General features: G+C 39.3%; 2 protein-coding genes across 4 annotated transcripts in view; one reads left to right on the forward strand and one right to left on the reverse strand.

Moving 5' to 3' along the window:
* AMPD3 (adenosine monophosphate deaminase 3) overlaps positions 1–792 on the reverse strand; it is a 32,336-nt gene extending 31,544 nt beyond the window's left edge. For 2 of the 3 annotated variants that reach the window (XM_026070910.1, XM_026070883.1), the window contains exon 1: positions 95–519. The gene's annotated coding sequence lies outside the window, so the exon portion shown is untranslated. Of the gene's footprint in view, positions 1–94; positions 520–708 lie in introns of those variants that run through there. The other variant, XM_026070902.1, reaches the window with a different exon arrangement.
* Positions 512–12,650, forward strand: part of SBF2 (SET binding factor 2) — a 326,277-nt gene continuing 314,138 nt past the window's right edge. The window contains exons 1-2 of the mRNA XM_026070870.1: positions 512–589; positions 1,581–1,656. Coding sequence (XP_025926655.1) covers positions 576–589; positions 1,581–1,656 — 90 coding nt within the window. The 5' untranslated portion in view covers positions 512–575. The remainder of the gene's footprint in view (positions 590–1,580; positions 1,657–12,650) is intronic.

The raw sequence follows: 12,650 nt of genomic DNA on the forward strand, positions 1-12,650 counted from the left end.
GCCGCGAGCCCGGCGGCGGTTGGCGCGCGGCGCGCCGTGGCGCGAGGAGCCGTTAACGGTCGCCCCGGGGAAGGGGCGCGCGCCCCGTGCGTACCTCAGTCAGGAGCTGCCGCCTGGGGCCGAGCGGGTGGGTCGGGCTTGTTTCTCTCGGGAAGAGGGAGGCGGCCCCGGCTTCAGGCACTGGCCGGCGGCACCTCGTCCCCGCGGCTCTACCTGAGGCCACGGCAGCGGGGCGAGGCGAGGCGAGGCGAGGCGCCTCCCGCCGTGGGGGGGCCGTGGCTCCGCCGCCTGTGAGGGAACCAGGAGGATCCGGGCGAAACCGCCTTCCCCCGCGCCGCGGCAGCCCGTTTCCCTCCGGAGGCTTCAAGACAAAAGTCCTGCTGTCACATGGCTCCTCGCAGGCGTGGGAGGGCGCTAACCTGGGCGGGCGGGCCGCCCGGCCCCGGCCCCGGCCCGCCGCAGCAGCCCGGTGAGGGCCACCTTCGCAAACGCTTGTTTGAAAACTCCTCCTCAAAAAGCGCTTTAATACAGAGAACTTTCGTTCGAGACCCAAACGCCCTCAGGTCGATGCAAAGATGGCATCTGATAAGTAAGTTTGCTGACAGTATATCCCTATCAAAAGTAGTTTCAGCCATGTTTGTCCTTAAGCGTAAAGACTGGAATCAGGTCCTGGTGTATGTTAAAAAGCAATTTAAAAAATAAACTTACCAAGTAAAGATCCTAGTATAAATAACTGCTAAGAATCTAATACAATTCCAGGATATATGAACACCCACGTTTCCTGTGTGTTCTGGATGGTCCCATGTTTGAGGCAAACTTCTTTGCTAGGACAAAGAAATCACTTCTAAAGGATATCGCTGAAGGTCAAAACAAGCATGACTCAGCAGGAGTGAGGTCCTTAACATGTGAAATAATTTGACCTTAGTTTGAGAGATTTCAGGCCCTGAATCTGAAAGGTTTAGGGTTATTTATGGTAAGTTTGGGTCACAATACCTGGAGTCTAATCCTAAGGCATTTAAATACAAAAGTATGTTTACAGTACAGGAAAGTACTGGGAATGTAGCAACTGAAGAACCAGGGCCGTTGTGTAAAAGAACAAAGAGAGTAAAAATGTATCTCTCAAAACATGAGAGGGATTGGATACTTTTGTGGCCAGTGGGCTGTGTCCTATATGTACTCGCAACTTTGTAAATGAAGAAATGCTCCATTCATAAATCTAAAGTTCTTTTCAGCTTCAGAAATTCCTTTGCATCACACAGTTGGTGAAGAAATGGAAATAAAAATAAATTAGATGACTGTACAAGGTTTGTGTTGGAAAGAAGACCAGATGTTTTGACTAGTATCAGATGGTCACCTTAGTGTACTATGGGACTCATAAAAGAATAAGTAAAAAAGCTAAGAATTAGGGCAACAGCTATTGTGTAAGACATAGAACTACCAACCCCAAGCATTTGAAAATGAATCAGCCATGCAAAATCATAAGATTGACTTTAAAATAGTGATACTAAAAAAGCAGGCTTTGCTTCTTCTCTTAGTTTGGAATAAAAGGCTCATGCCATGTGTGTATGTTTCTCCCACAGTAACTCTGAATGCCTTCATCAGCTGCTGTCAGGCTACACCCAGACAAACCATCTGCCACCCAGGAAACTACACACTGTAAGTGTCTGTAAGTCTGACTCATGTTTGCCCTGCCTGCATGATATATGAGGAAAGGACACCTGTTGTTCCTGGACATTCAGTACACTCATTGATTGCTGACATGTTAGTCCTGCCTCTTTTCTCCTGTTCCCCTAGTCCTTCTCCCAGTTGCCTCCCTGAACTTGCCCAAACTTGCTGGCTTCCCATCCCTGTTTGCCTTACAGTACAGACTCTTTGTTGGCCTTCTGATCATAACTGTGCCCTCCCTGTTGGACTCAGGAATCCCATGGCTTCTTGGAGTCTTGGTCTCAGGTTGGCAAATGGGTCTTGCCTCCACACATCATTCATCTCAGTTCTAACCCCTGGACAACCCTCAGCTTGTGATAGCTCCCTCTCATGCTTTTGCTGGCTTTCTACCAACCATGACAAAAGAATAAAAGTCTCAAAGGTAACTGAGCTTTTACAGTTTTCTTTCATGAAAACAGGCAGCTCTGTGTGTCCCAAGTGAATAAAAGGCTGCAGTCCTGAGGATTCACATGGAAGGGAGACCTTAAAAATGCCTTAACAAAGCAAAAGCTTCTATTAGCAATGAAATGCAAATCCATAAAAACTTAGGCCACTTGTTCTAAATGATCATGGAACTATTTAAAAGAGTTTTCCTTTTGCACCAAGCCAAAGTGCTGGAAAGTTTTAAAGGCAAGCTGAGATCATAGCCTAGTAAGCACAACTGTAGCAACTTGAGCATTAAGAAAAAAACACTATTGCAAAATAGTGCATGGATTGTAGGAATAGGGTCATAATAATAAATTGACAAAATTATGCTCCAAGACCTCCCACATTTCACAAGAGCAATTACTACAATCAGTAGTTATACAAACTGCATTCAGAACATATATTGGACTAGTGGATATGGCTAGTTTTATGTCCTATCTCTGCCCTCAAAATAAATAGTTCACATATAACTTTGGAAAGAGGAAACAAGACTTTTAAGCTGACAACTATGAAACAGCATCTTTGCAACAGTAAATGCTATTGAACAAAGATCATCCCATTGATGTCAAGCAGCACCCTGTTAAACACTTACTATCTGGCCCATAAAGGAGTCTTTTTGCCAGCCCATTTAGTGGTTGGTTAAGGCTTTGATACATCTTATTGCATCTCCAGAGTGATTTTAAATATTCTGATTCCTGATATAAAATGTAAATACTTTCTGAAAACATCTAAGTTTTTTGGTTCACTGCTTTTGTGTAGTAACAGCTTCCACAGGTTAATTCTGCAATGTGTAAAAACTTATTTCTTTTTATGTTTTAAGTTTTATTATACAACAAGGTATCCCCACCTTTTACAACTGGTTACATTTCTTTATATTCTTTAAATGCTGTATTTCTATTATGCCTTCATCCTGCTTTAAGCCCTACTTTAGAGATTAATCTTTTGGTGACAGTAGTAAACTCATGATTATTTCCAGTGTAGATGACATTTGGACTGCTCTTTCACAGTCATTCTGGCATTGTGACAAAAAAGAAATTCAGTAAAAGTTTTAAAGATTTTCTTGCATGTCAACATCCAATGAAAAAATGGGATAAAATAAATAAAATCCTGATTATACATTTTGTATTATTAATACTTATTTTTAGAAACAGAAAAATATTATCTAGAAGATTACTAAAGCTGGAATGCACATTCATGAAAATTAGGAAGTTTTCTCATTATCACTTCAAATTGTTGCAGTTGTTATAAACATACTGCTTTCATTCCAACACTGCATTAAAAGCTAATGGATTTTAAATTTTTAATAGATTGCTATTATTGACTGTGATATTCCTAACAACAAAACAACTAATGGATCAAATGAAATATTTCTGTCTATAGTGGACCCATTAGTGACATCCAAGCAATACTACATGCTTTTCTAATCTTTAATCAGTGCAGTTAATGCTATGCTTGGCACAATTACATTTACCTACTGAAGAGTAACTGATATTCCAACACCAAAAGCATGATCAAAAACAGTAGTTTCCAAAAGCTAGAGGGGAGGTTTGTGCTAAATGTGAAATGTAATTGAACTGCATTATCAAATACCCTCTACTGTGAGGGAAGAGTGGTCGATATTTTAAACAAAACAATAGATGAAAATCATAGTGAATCAAAAAAGAGAGGAGAAGAACCCATGGAGTGATTGAGATGATACAAAGAAAATCATGTGTGTGTTTTACAAAGCCAGTGAATCAAAAGGCATCATGTTTCTTATCCATTGCTTTTGAAAGAAGAAGAAAAAGGATTTTGTAGAAAATTAATGCGATATATGAGTATTCAGGCCTATATTTGAATTGGACTCAGCTAAGAACTCCGAATACAGATGATTGGATCTTTCTCTATTGAGTTAAGCCAGATTCCTAAATCTAAAAGTTTGGTTCCTACTCTAAATATAAGCAGCAAATTCTCTATGTTTTGGAGACCACTCAAAGTCATTCCAGAAAGTATTCTGGAGAGGCAACAAAGAGGAGAAAAGTTGATCAGGCCAATTTTTGATAAATTCTATTTTGAATGGTAGTGGCATTAGGAGTATGTACATATGAGATACATCTAGGCATATGTAAAATGTGGCTATGATAAAGGTAAGTATTTGAAAAACATTTCGGTAACTTCAGTCTTTTGAAAATGACTTGAACTGATATTAGATCTTATAGATGGTTTGGAATCCTGTTTCTCGTTTATTCCAATCGAATGAAACTCTCCTTTCAGAAAGAATACCTGCAAGTATAATTGTTCTGTAGGACATTATTATAAAATACATATAGTATGCAAGTGTAAATCTGATGTTGCAAAACTAAAAGAGAAGTGAGAACTACAGAAATCACAAAAGCATATGAATGTTGAATCACTACTTTAAAAATGAAATAGGGTTGTATCTGTACTGTCCTAAAAATCTCAGCCTGAAATAACATAACAGAAGTTTTCCATGAGTTTATAAATAGAGTATATCCTAATACTTTGTTGCACAAGAAAGTTTTACAAGCAAGATGGGACGCTTTGGTGTGTTTGGAATTGTAAGCTGTCATTCAGATATTTGGAAAGCTTTCTTTCTCAACCAGTTGGCAAATTCATTGCTGGCATCTACTAACCGCTTTGCTTTGTCACAATAGCCCAGTGAAAATGCTAGTTTAAAACCAGTTTATTTTAAACCTATTTAGCTTGGACTTTGCAAGTATTTACCCTTAATGGAAGACTGCCTTGCTTTGAAATTATAAATAATTCAAATTTTGCATCTGTTTTAAGAAGGAGAGATTTGACTGTATAAGACAAATCTGTACATAGAGCTGAATGATCTTTAATCTGATTTATAAAAAGCAGGATTTTCTGGAAGTTACATTTCACATCTGTTATGTTGTACTGTCTGATATCCAGATGAAATCTTTTCTAACCACTGCTCTGGCATACTGTGCCGTTTTGCTCAGCTTTGTTTTAGGGGGAATTTTATTCAGTCAGCATGTACATAAAATAAAATATTCAGCAAGTGACTGTCTTATAAATTAGGCATTGCCAGTGCATGATAAATAATGCAACACTCTAATTACCACTCACAAAGGGGAACGAACCCTGTGCTCTAATTTGGAAACCTCTAAAATAAAGAATACTCTGAATTATTTGATTTCTGCAAGAAACAGTATTGAAATGCATGTTTAAAATTTGTTTACATGTTATGTTTGCAGCAGAAATGCAGATAGTTTCATTAAGTGATATTCAGTTCTGCATTTGTATTGCCTGTAGATGACTGTTGAAGTTTGGTGATGATCTGTGAATACGGCTTGCATCCAGATTATTTAGTTGTTGAAGTCTGAAATTTCATTCTTAAATAGCAGATATCTGTGAGATGCAGGTGGTGCACATAGATGTGCCCAGAAACCAGGAAGTTCAAGATATAGTTTAGACATAATCTCCATGAACCTTATATAGCTTTATCTAAACCCAGTGTTAGGTGCTGCTGAACTGCAGCCCTCCCTGTTTCCAGAATGCCCCTAGCCTTCCCTTTATTTCCTGCTTTTACATGGATGAGTGAAGTTTTGCAGCCTCTAAAGCTGGGGATTCATTTGTACCAGAGGGTTCTTAAAAGCCATTTACAGCCAAAATAAAGCCTCTATATACTGCCTGCATAGTTCTAAGCAGACATAGTTGTTAAGAAATCCAGCCCCAAAAATTTTTATTTGCATATCAGAAACTTAAAATTTCACCCCTCAAAAATAAATTTTGCTTCATTATTTTAACTCCACGCTGCCTGAGCTAAAAAATGCTATGGCTATGCCTATGCTTATATGCTAAATAACTAAACAAGGTTCTGTCTTTCTTCCATAAAGCTCACCTAAAATATTGGGTATGGCAATCTACAGCTTGTAAAATTTTACATCATTTTTCTATCCTATAGATAATGGGAAAATAATATATTTTATTTGTTGTAAATGTAATTCACCAAGAGGCAAATGTATGTCTACCATTTTCAAATACCAGGATGTGCCATGCATCTAGCTTTATTTTGCCAGCTGTTGCATTTGTTTTGCTCAGCCTCTGAATGCAATGATTGAGAGGTCTGGTGCACCACCTACTGTCACAGTGGCCGCATTGGCAGCTGTCTTTTCCCCTTACCGGTTGTGACCTTGCTGATATTATGTAAACAGCAGTTATGCAAGGAATGCAGATTTCACCTTACATAACACAGTTTGTTCCTATTCTAGATTTCTTTATTCATACCATTAGTCCATATAAATTAAAAGGAGAGAAAAGCAGTATTTACTTTATTAAAGATATATATCTCAGGTTCCAAACTGACTCTGTGGCCTGTTTGCTACTGTAGTTTTTTTCAGTCAGGCAATTTCATGAAACTCTTATCTCTTCCATAACCTGGAAGAAATTCACTTCCATTCAAAAAGGCAGTACACACATCTAAAGTCATATTTGTGCTCTTTTCTGAAGGTCAAAGAAAGACTTTCCTGATACGTAGTTCTTGCGCAGAATGAATTGAATCCAATATGGACTAAGGGAAATCAAATTCTTTGTATTTCAGGCTTTATATTTCAGCTGCTCTCAAAAGCAGAGGACTTGCTTCCCATGTCCATGTGCAAAGATAGATTTCCATGTCACTTAAGAACATATGAAGTGCCATAAGGGTGAGAAAAAAGAGCCCTGTAGCCCAGTATTCTGTCTCTAGCACACATTAGGAGAGATCCCAGGGGCTGTGGGGCCTGTTTCTGTCCGCATGTCCTCTCACGTGTCCAGGTGGAGCATCATCAGGTGATGTCCAGCACCTCCTGGGATACTTTCACAGAGAATTAGATGCTGCAAGGGCTGCTGTGCTTGTTGCCCCACTCAGTTCCCTCTCTACTCATTTTAGATCCTGCAGCTCTCACATCCCTCCCCTTTTTCCATTTATTGCCCTTGATCAGTTGTTTTCTTCTCCTTTTTTTCTTTCTTTTAGCCCTTTTCCTCCTCAAAGGGCCTGTGATTCCTTGAATACCTTCAAGGATTGGTGAGCAGGGGTTCTCTGCTTAGCGTTTTGCTCCAGTACTTACACATTTGTGATCATACACCTTCATGCCCCTTTCCTTTTTTCATTTGTTGCTGAAGCCCAGACATCCCTTAAAGGAAAATCAAACAGAAATATTAGTAGACAGTTAGGTAGATGGTGCGAAACAGAGCAATCCTTTCCCTGCTGTGCCCCACCTGTGCTGCTTTATGATCTTCATGAACTGGAGGTGATATATGGACTGTCCTAACTGACTGTCACCAATGGTCAATCTGTCTTCTAAGCATGAGTCCAGTTCCATTTTTAACCATGTCTGTTTTGGTGTCTGCAACATCTTATGGTAGTGAGCTCGTTCTAGAGCTTCATTGTGTGCTGTGGGCCAGCGGGACGTGAGCCAGGTTTGATCCAAAAGTCATGTGACCGCATATAGCACATCTCTTTGAGCTCTTAGATTTGCTGGCTGATACAACAGCCAAGTAAGCACGTATCTGCCACAGGTAAAGATATCCTGTAACCAATGCTTAAATAGATAGAAGCAATGCATTTCTGAGCTAAAGGAATGTGCCACAGATTACCACACTCACATGTATTATGTTACCACAGAAAGACAAAAGGATCTCCAGGGAGGGTCTCTGTACATAATATAGCTCTTTGCTAGATCAGGCAGCTGGAAAGAAGTAATTTCCACAGTGAGTAGCTGAAACAGATGTGGAGAAATCGCTCTGAGACTCAGGCAGCCAATAGGAAGTGGAGCAGAAGAAATTAAATGAAAGTATGAAATGAAAGTGGGCATGACTGACTAGTCAGATGGTTGAATGACTTGTCCTCTCCTATAGGATCCAGCAGGAGTAAGCAGAGAGTAGGGGAGCTGTCAGTCCTCTCAGGTCTAGACAAAAATGGAAGAAAAAAAGAGCTGTCCAACTTATTGCTTCCCTAATAATTAGTTTCTGAGTTTTGACAACCTTTTTTTTGCAAAACAAAAATAGTTGAAGAATTAAACTATTTACAAGCAAATAGTGAAAAAATGACTACTGCATTGATATGTCTTCAGCGTTTCATTTCAGTTTTGTCTTCTTTCAAATTTTAAAGTGTTATATATGCTCTACCCCAAAATAATGTGGAAAAGATACATTTCCTATATGCAAATATTCATTTTATAATCTGAAAATGTATTTTTGGTAAAATAGCATATATGCTATGACTTTGCTGTGCCCAGATATGCTTTAATGACTCATAATGTACTGAATCTGTTCATACAAAATGTAGCTGTCACTGATTGCCAAAACAATCTGCAAGGACTACTCCACTGATGATTTATACAAGCGTGCACCAGGGAAGAATGAGAGAAAGTTTTAAAGATATAACTATTAAGGCCATGACCAGAGTGGTAGCTGCAGAGATGCTGAGAAGAAAAAAAAAGTATCTAGTTGTTTTCTGCGTAAGGAAGTATGCTAATTATGGCTAAAGATTAGGGAAGAAAGGACCGTAGATCTCCAACACCACCTGAAAGATGTATACATTTTCTTCACAGTCCAAAATGAAATCAGTCATTAATTTTTCTGCTTGATAATGTGGAACACATTTCCCCCCAAACTGGGACTGGTTTTGGATCCTTCAGTTAAAAAAAAAAGTTCTCTAGTTGCCAGCCAGCTCAGCCCACTCTGGAATAATCCCTTTGGAAGAGTGGAATCCGAGCGTAATCCCTCAGGACAACTTTCCTGCATCTTGCAGCATTGTTGGAACGGCTGCTTGCATGACTTACGGATCCACAGCTACCTTAGTGCTTCGAGTTACTAGCAACCAGCCCAAGATAAAAAGGACAGAGAGTTTTTCTYATGTGTGCCAGCAAAACAGAAGAGTGCAAAGTGGTTCAGTAAGAGCACATCAACAGCCTAAAAACACTTTTGCCAACTTTCTCCATGCTTGGAGTCAGAATCCATCAGCTTCACTTTTCCCATCCATAGTCACCACACAGACATCCTGTGGGCAGAATTAACTGTGAATGTTCTATAAAACATAGGAGAGATACTGAAAGCCTTTGCCTTTGTGCCCCGACAATGGCTATCAATTCCAGTTTGGTCAAAAGCTGAAGTAAATTTAGTTCCTTTTTATAATAGCTGTGGTTCTTGCTGATCATTCACGAAAGATGCTCTTCTGTAAAAAAAATTACATAGTCCCTTATGACTATAAATGGGGCATATCTCTCTGAATTGTATCTACTTACTATTCAAAGCTGGAGCAAGCTTAAGAAATGCTGTATAAAAAAACCAATATAGCCACCTACTGTTTAAACTGAAAATGCTCAGTTTTGTGTAAGTTCTGCTTTAGACTCCCTTTCTAAGCACAAGAGCAAGATTTAGATGCAGTCGCAAAGGTCAGAGAGGGAAAAGATCTCATAGTCTTTCATCTTAATCCTTTACAGTTCTTATTTCTTATGAACTGTACAGTTAGTACTAGAATTTGCAGTGTTAAAATTTTATGTGGAGAGATTTCTATTACTGAGACACCGTTTCAAAACTATTCAAAAAGTTTTCTCTGATATTTAGCCTCACACACTTTGATATTATTACTATATTTTTACTATATTATTGGTATATACACAAACACAGACAGAGACACACACACATAATTTATACTGATTTTTCCCGATCATTTCTCATGGTGGGCTCAGATGTAATTTCTCAGCGTTTGTCATCCAGGCTTTTTCCCTGTATTGCCTGTTCACATTGTTATTTTTTGCCTCTGTGGATAGCTTTGAGAGAAAAAGAAAGATGATTTTTATAGTTATTGGCCAAACAGGCTGGGTTTGTTCTCCTTGTATTGTAACATAACAACGTGAGCACAGAGCAACTAATGGCTACTTAATAAACAGACTAAACAGAATTTTGCTCCCCTGTGGAGAAAAGCCTGGGGTCAAGGCAGAGTTGGGTGCATGGCTGAGCCAACCAGGCATCTTCTGCTGCCCTGGGAGACGTAAGGTCAGAGGACAAAAGGGGTCACGCCAGAAGCAGCAATGGATATTTCTGAGACAAACCACCTCTTCCCTGGTCCACAGCAGAAGTCACTGCCCCACATATTGCACTCAGTCTCTCAGTAGGAGTTGCCAGACTGGCTTTCTAGTGTACCAGTATGGCCAAATGGGAGTTTTAGCGTTAACAGCTGTATTGATCCCAGTTGTTTGCCTATTTTGCCTGTACCTGGAGCTAGCCCTTAGTTACTGTGTTTTAACCTCAGTGAACCCACACAGGACATGGTTTGTCATAGACCATGCTGCAGATATACAGGTCAATCTCACAGTTCAAGCTCTGGAGATTCCCCAATGCAGCTCTCATGTCAGTCAGACAACAGTTTCCATACAGACTGTCATTCATATTCACTGCCGTACCTCTTCCACAAGTAATCTTGCACCAGTCACTCATTTACCTATAGGCCAGTTTTCTTATCAGTAAGCTGGAGTTCATTATATAACTATCTTTACAGTAATGTGAGGCTGAACTAATGTTTATAAAGTATTTGACACATCCACTTAAAAAGCTCTGTGGAAAGGCAAAGAACTGTTCTTATTATTTCACTATCCTCACACTTTCATAACAATACTGCTTAGTAGCATTGGCAAATTTTATTAGCATATTTCTCCTGCATCTTCCACACATTCATCAAGACTCTGACCCAACAAACACAAAGTTGCCTGACTTTTACACCCCTGACTACTCCCACGAAGGCAAGCCTTACCAAAATGAAGTCAGTGGGACTAATCATATGCTAAAATTCAAGCATGAGCATAAACATTTCCAAAATTGAGGCCCTGACACTAAGATGTAAAAATCTAGCAGTGTTCTGAATGTTGCCATTCATAATCCTCCTCTACTTTTTTAAATTTCTGTCCAAATCTGGTCTGATAGTATGATGTTCTGAGGCAACATGTAGTSATTCACTTGAATCCTAATGTCCCTCATTACATCTAGTACATAAGTAATCCAAATGTAGGACAGGCTTTGGGCATGGGAACTTATCTGACCTAACTTCAGAAGTTTAGAAAGATGGTTATCTAAATCTAAGCTGGTTTTCTAGGATCTCTTTATAGTCCAGGAAAAAAAGCAAATACCACCAAAAGATGGTTCTTCTGATCTCCAGATAGGTGCCTGAAAATGCTGGAGTGAATCACCCTCAGGAGTTGAATCCTATGTGGCCAACAGTGACCAGTAAAAATCAGTTGCTCTACCAGGCATCTCAGAGTGAGGCAGAATTATATTAGTTATTTGGGAAGCTACTTCTGGATGGTCCTTTTAGACAGGAAAGGCTACTTAGGAAGAATGCTACCCTTTAAAGGAATGACTCAGTAGCTGTGCTCCTTTTAGTAATACCCGATGCACTCAGGGAAACTGTGTGAGTTTTGAGCTTTATAAAACTACTCTGCTTATTACTGATGGTTCTTCTGCCCTCTAGATATTTAAAGTTTTTAAAAACACTTAGTGCTTTTTCAGTGATTATTTTGCCAAAAGGCAACATTAAGGTTCTGATAATATCACAATGCATTACTGCTGTATTCTGTTTACTGAATTCCTTCAAAGAGACTATCATATTATCCCTATGACCGCAAAAAAATGTTAGTCTAGTTTAATCATTAGAACAAAGAGCTGGAGGCCAGAAAGATCATAATACAACAATTAAGGACAGAGAAGAGCCAACAATGTCGATTGTAGAAAACAGAGATGAGAAAAGACCTGAGTTTGTGCAGTCTTCTCCCCTTCCCCAGCTGATGTACTCCATAAACCCATGATATATCTACTTTCTGCAGATTTTAAACTTACATTAACTAGACCATGTGCTGAGCTGTCCTGTTTACACAAGCTTTGGTCTGCACAAGGAAATTGACTGACACAGCTCTCATGCCATAAGCTAATTTTGAGCTATTCTAAAAGTTGCAAGGAGGCATTAAAGAGCAGTTATTGTGGAATAGCTTATGCTGCAGTGGTTACACCCATCACTTTCTCTGGGGAGAAAAAAAAATCCATTATAATATTTTAAACATGAATTCATTGTAAATTTTTACAGCATTTTCTCCAGGACTCTGCAAATAGGCAGCTTGAAATAGTATTTTGAATAACGTTAGTTGTCTCTGAACAGTTAACTCTAAAATCTAATGGCATGACTGACAATGATTAGCAAACCTTTTTGATTGGAGGCAATTAGAATTAAGCATGAGTGGAAGTAGAAATTATTACAGAGAGAAAAACTTCAAGGGAAGGGAAGAAAAGGCATAAGAGGGGACAGAAAGAAAATAGCAGCAAAAGGAAAACTGGAAAGAAGAAAACGAAAGTGCAGAAATAACAGTGACAACCAAGATGGGAACGTTACCCCAGCTGAGAAGCAGTCATGATAATAAGCCTGAGTTAGTTACCACAGTGCAAAAGGAGAGTTCATCCCCTTGAACTTAATGCCAGCATCCCACTGATATCAGTGTGCATCTTGCTGTAGATTAAGTGTATCGTAT

This window comes from Apteryx rowi, unplaced genomic scaffold (assembly GCF_003343035.1).
Source record: "Apteryx rowi isolate R43461 unplaced genomic scaffold, aptRow1 scaffold_107, whole genome shotgun sequence".
Lineage (NCBI taxonomy): Eukaryota > Metazoa > Chordata > Aves > Apterygiformes > Apterygidae > Apteryx > Apteryx rowi.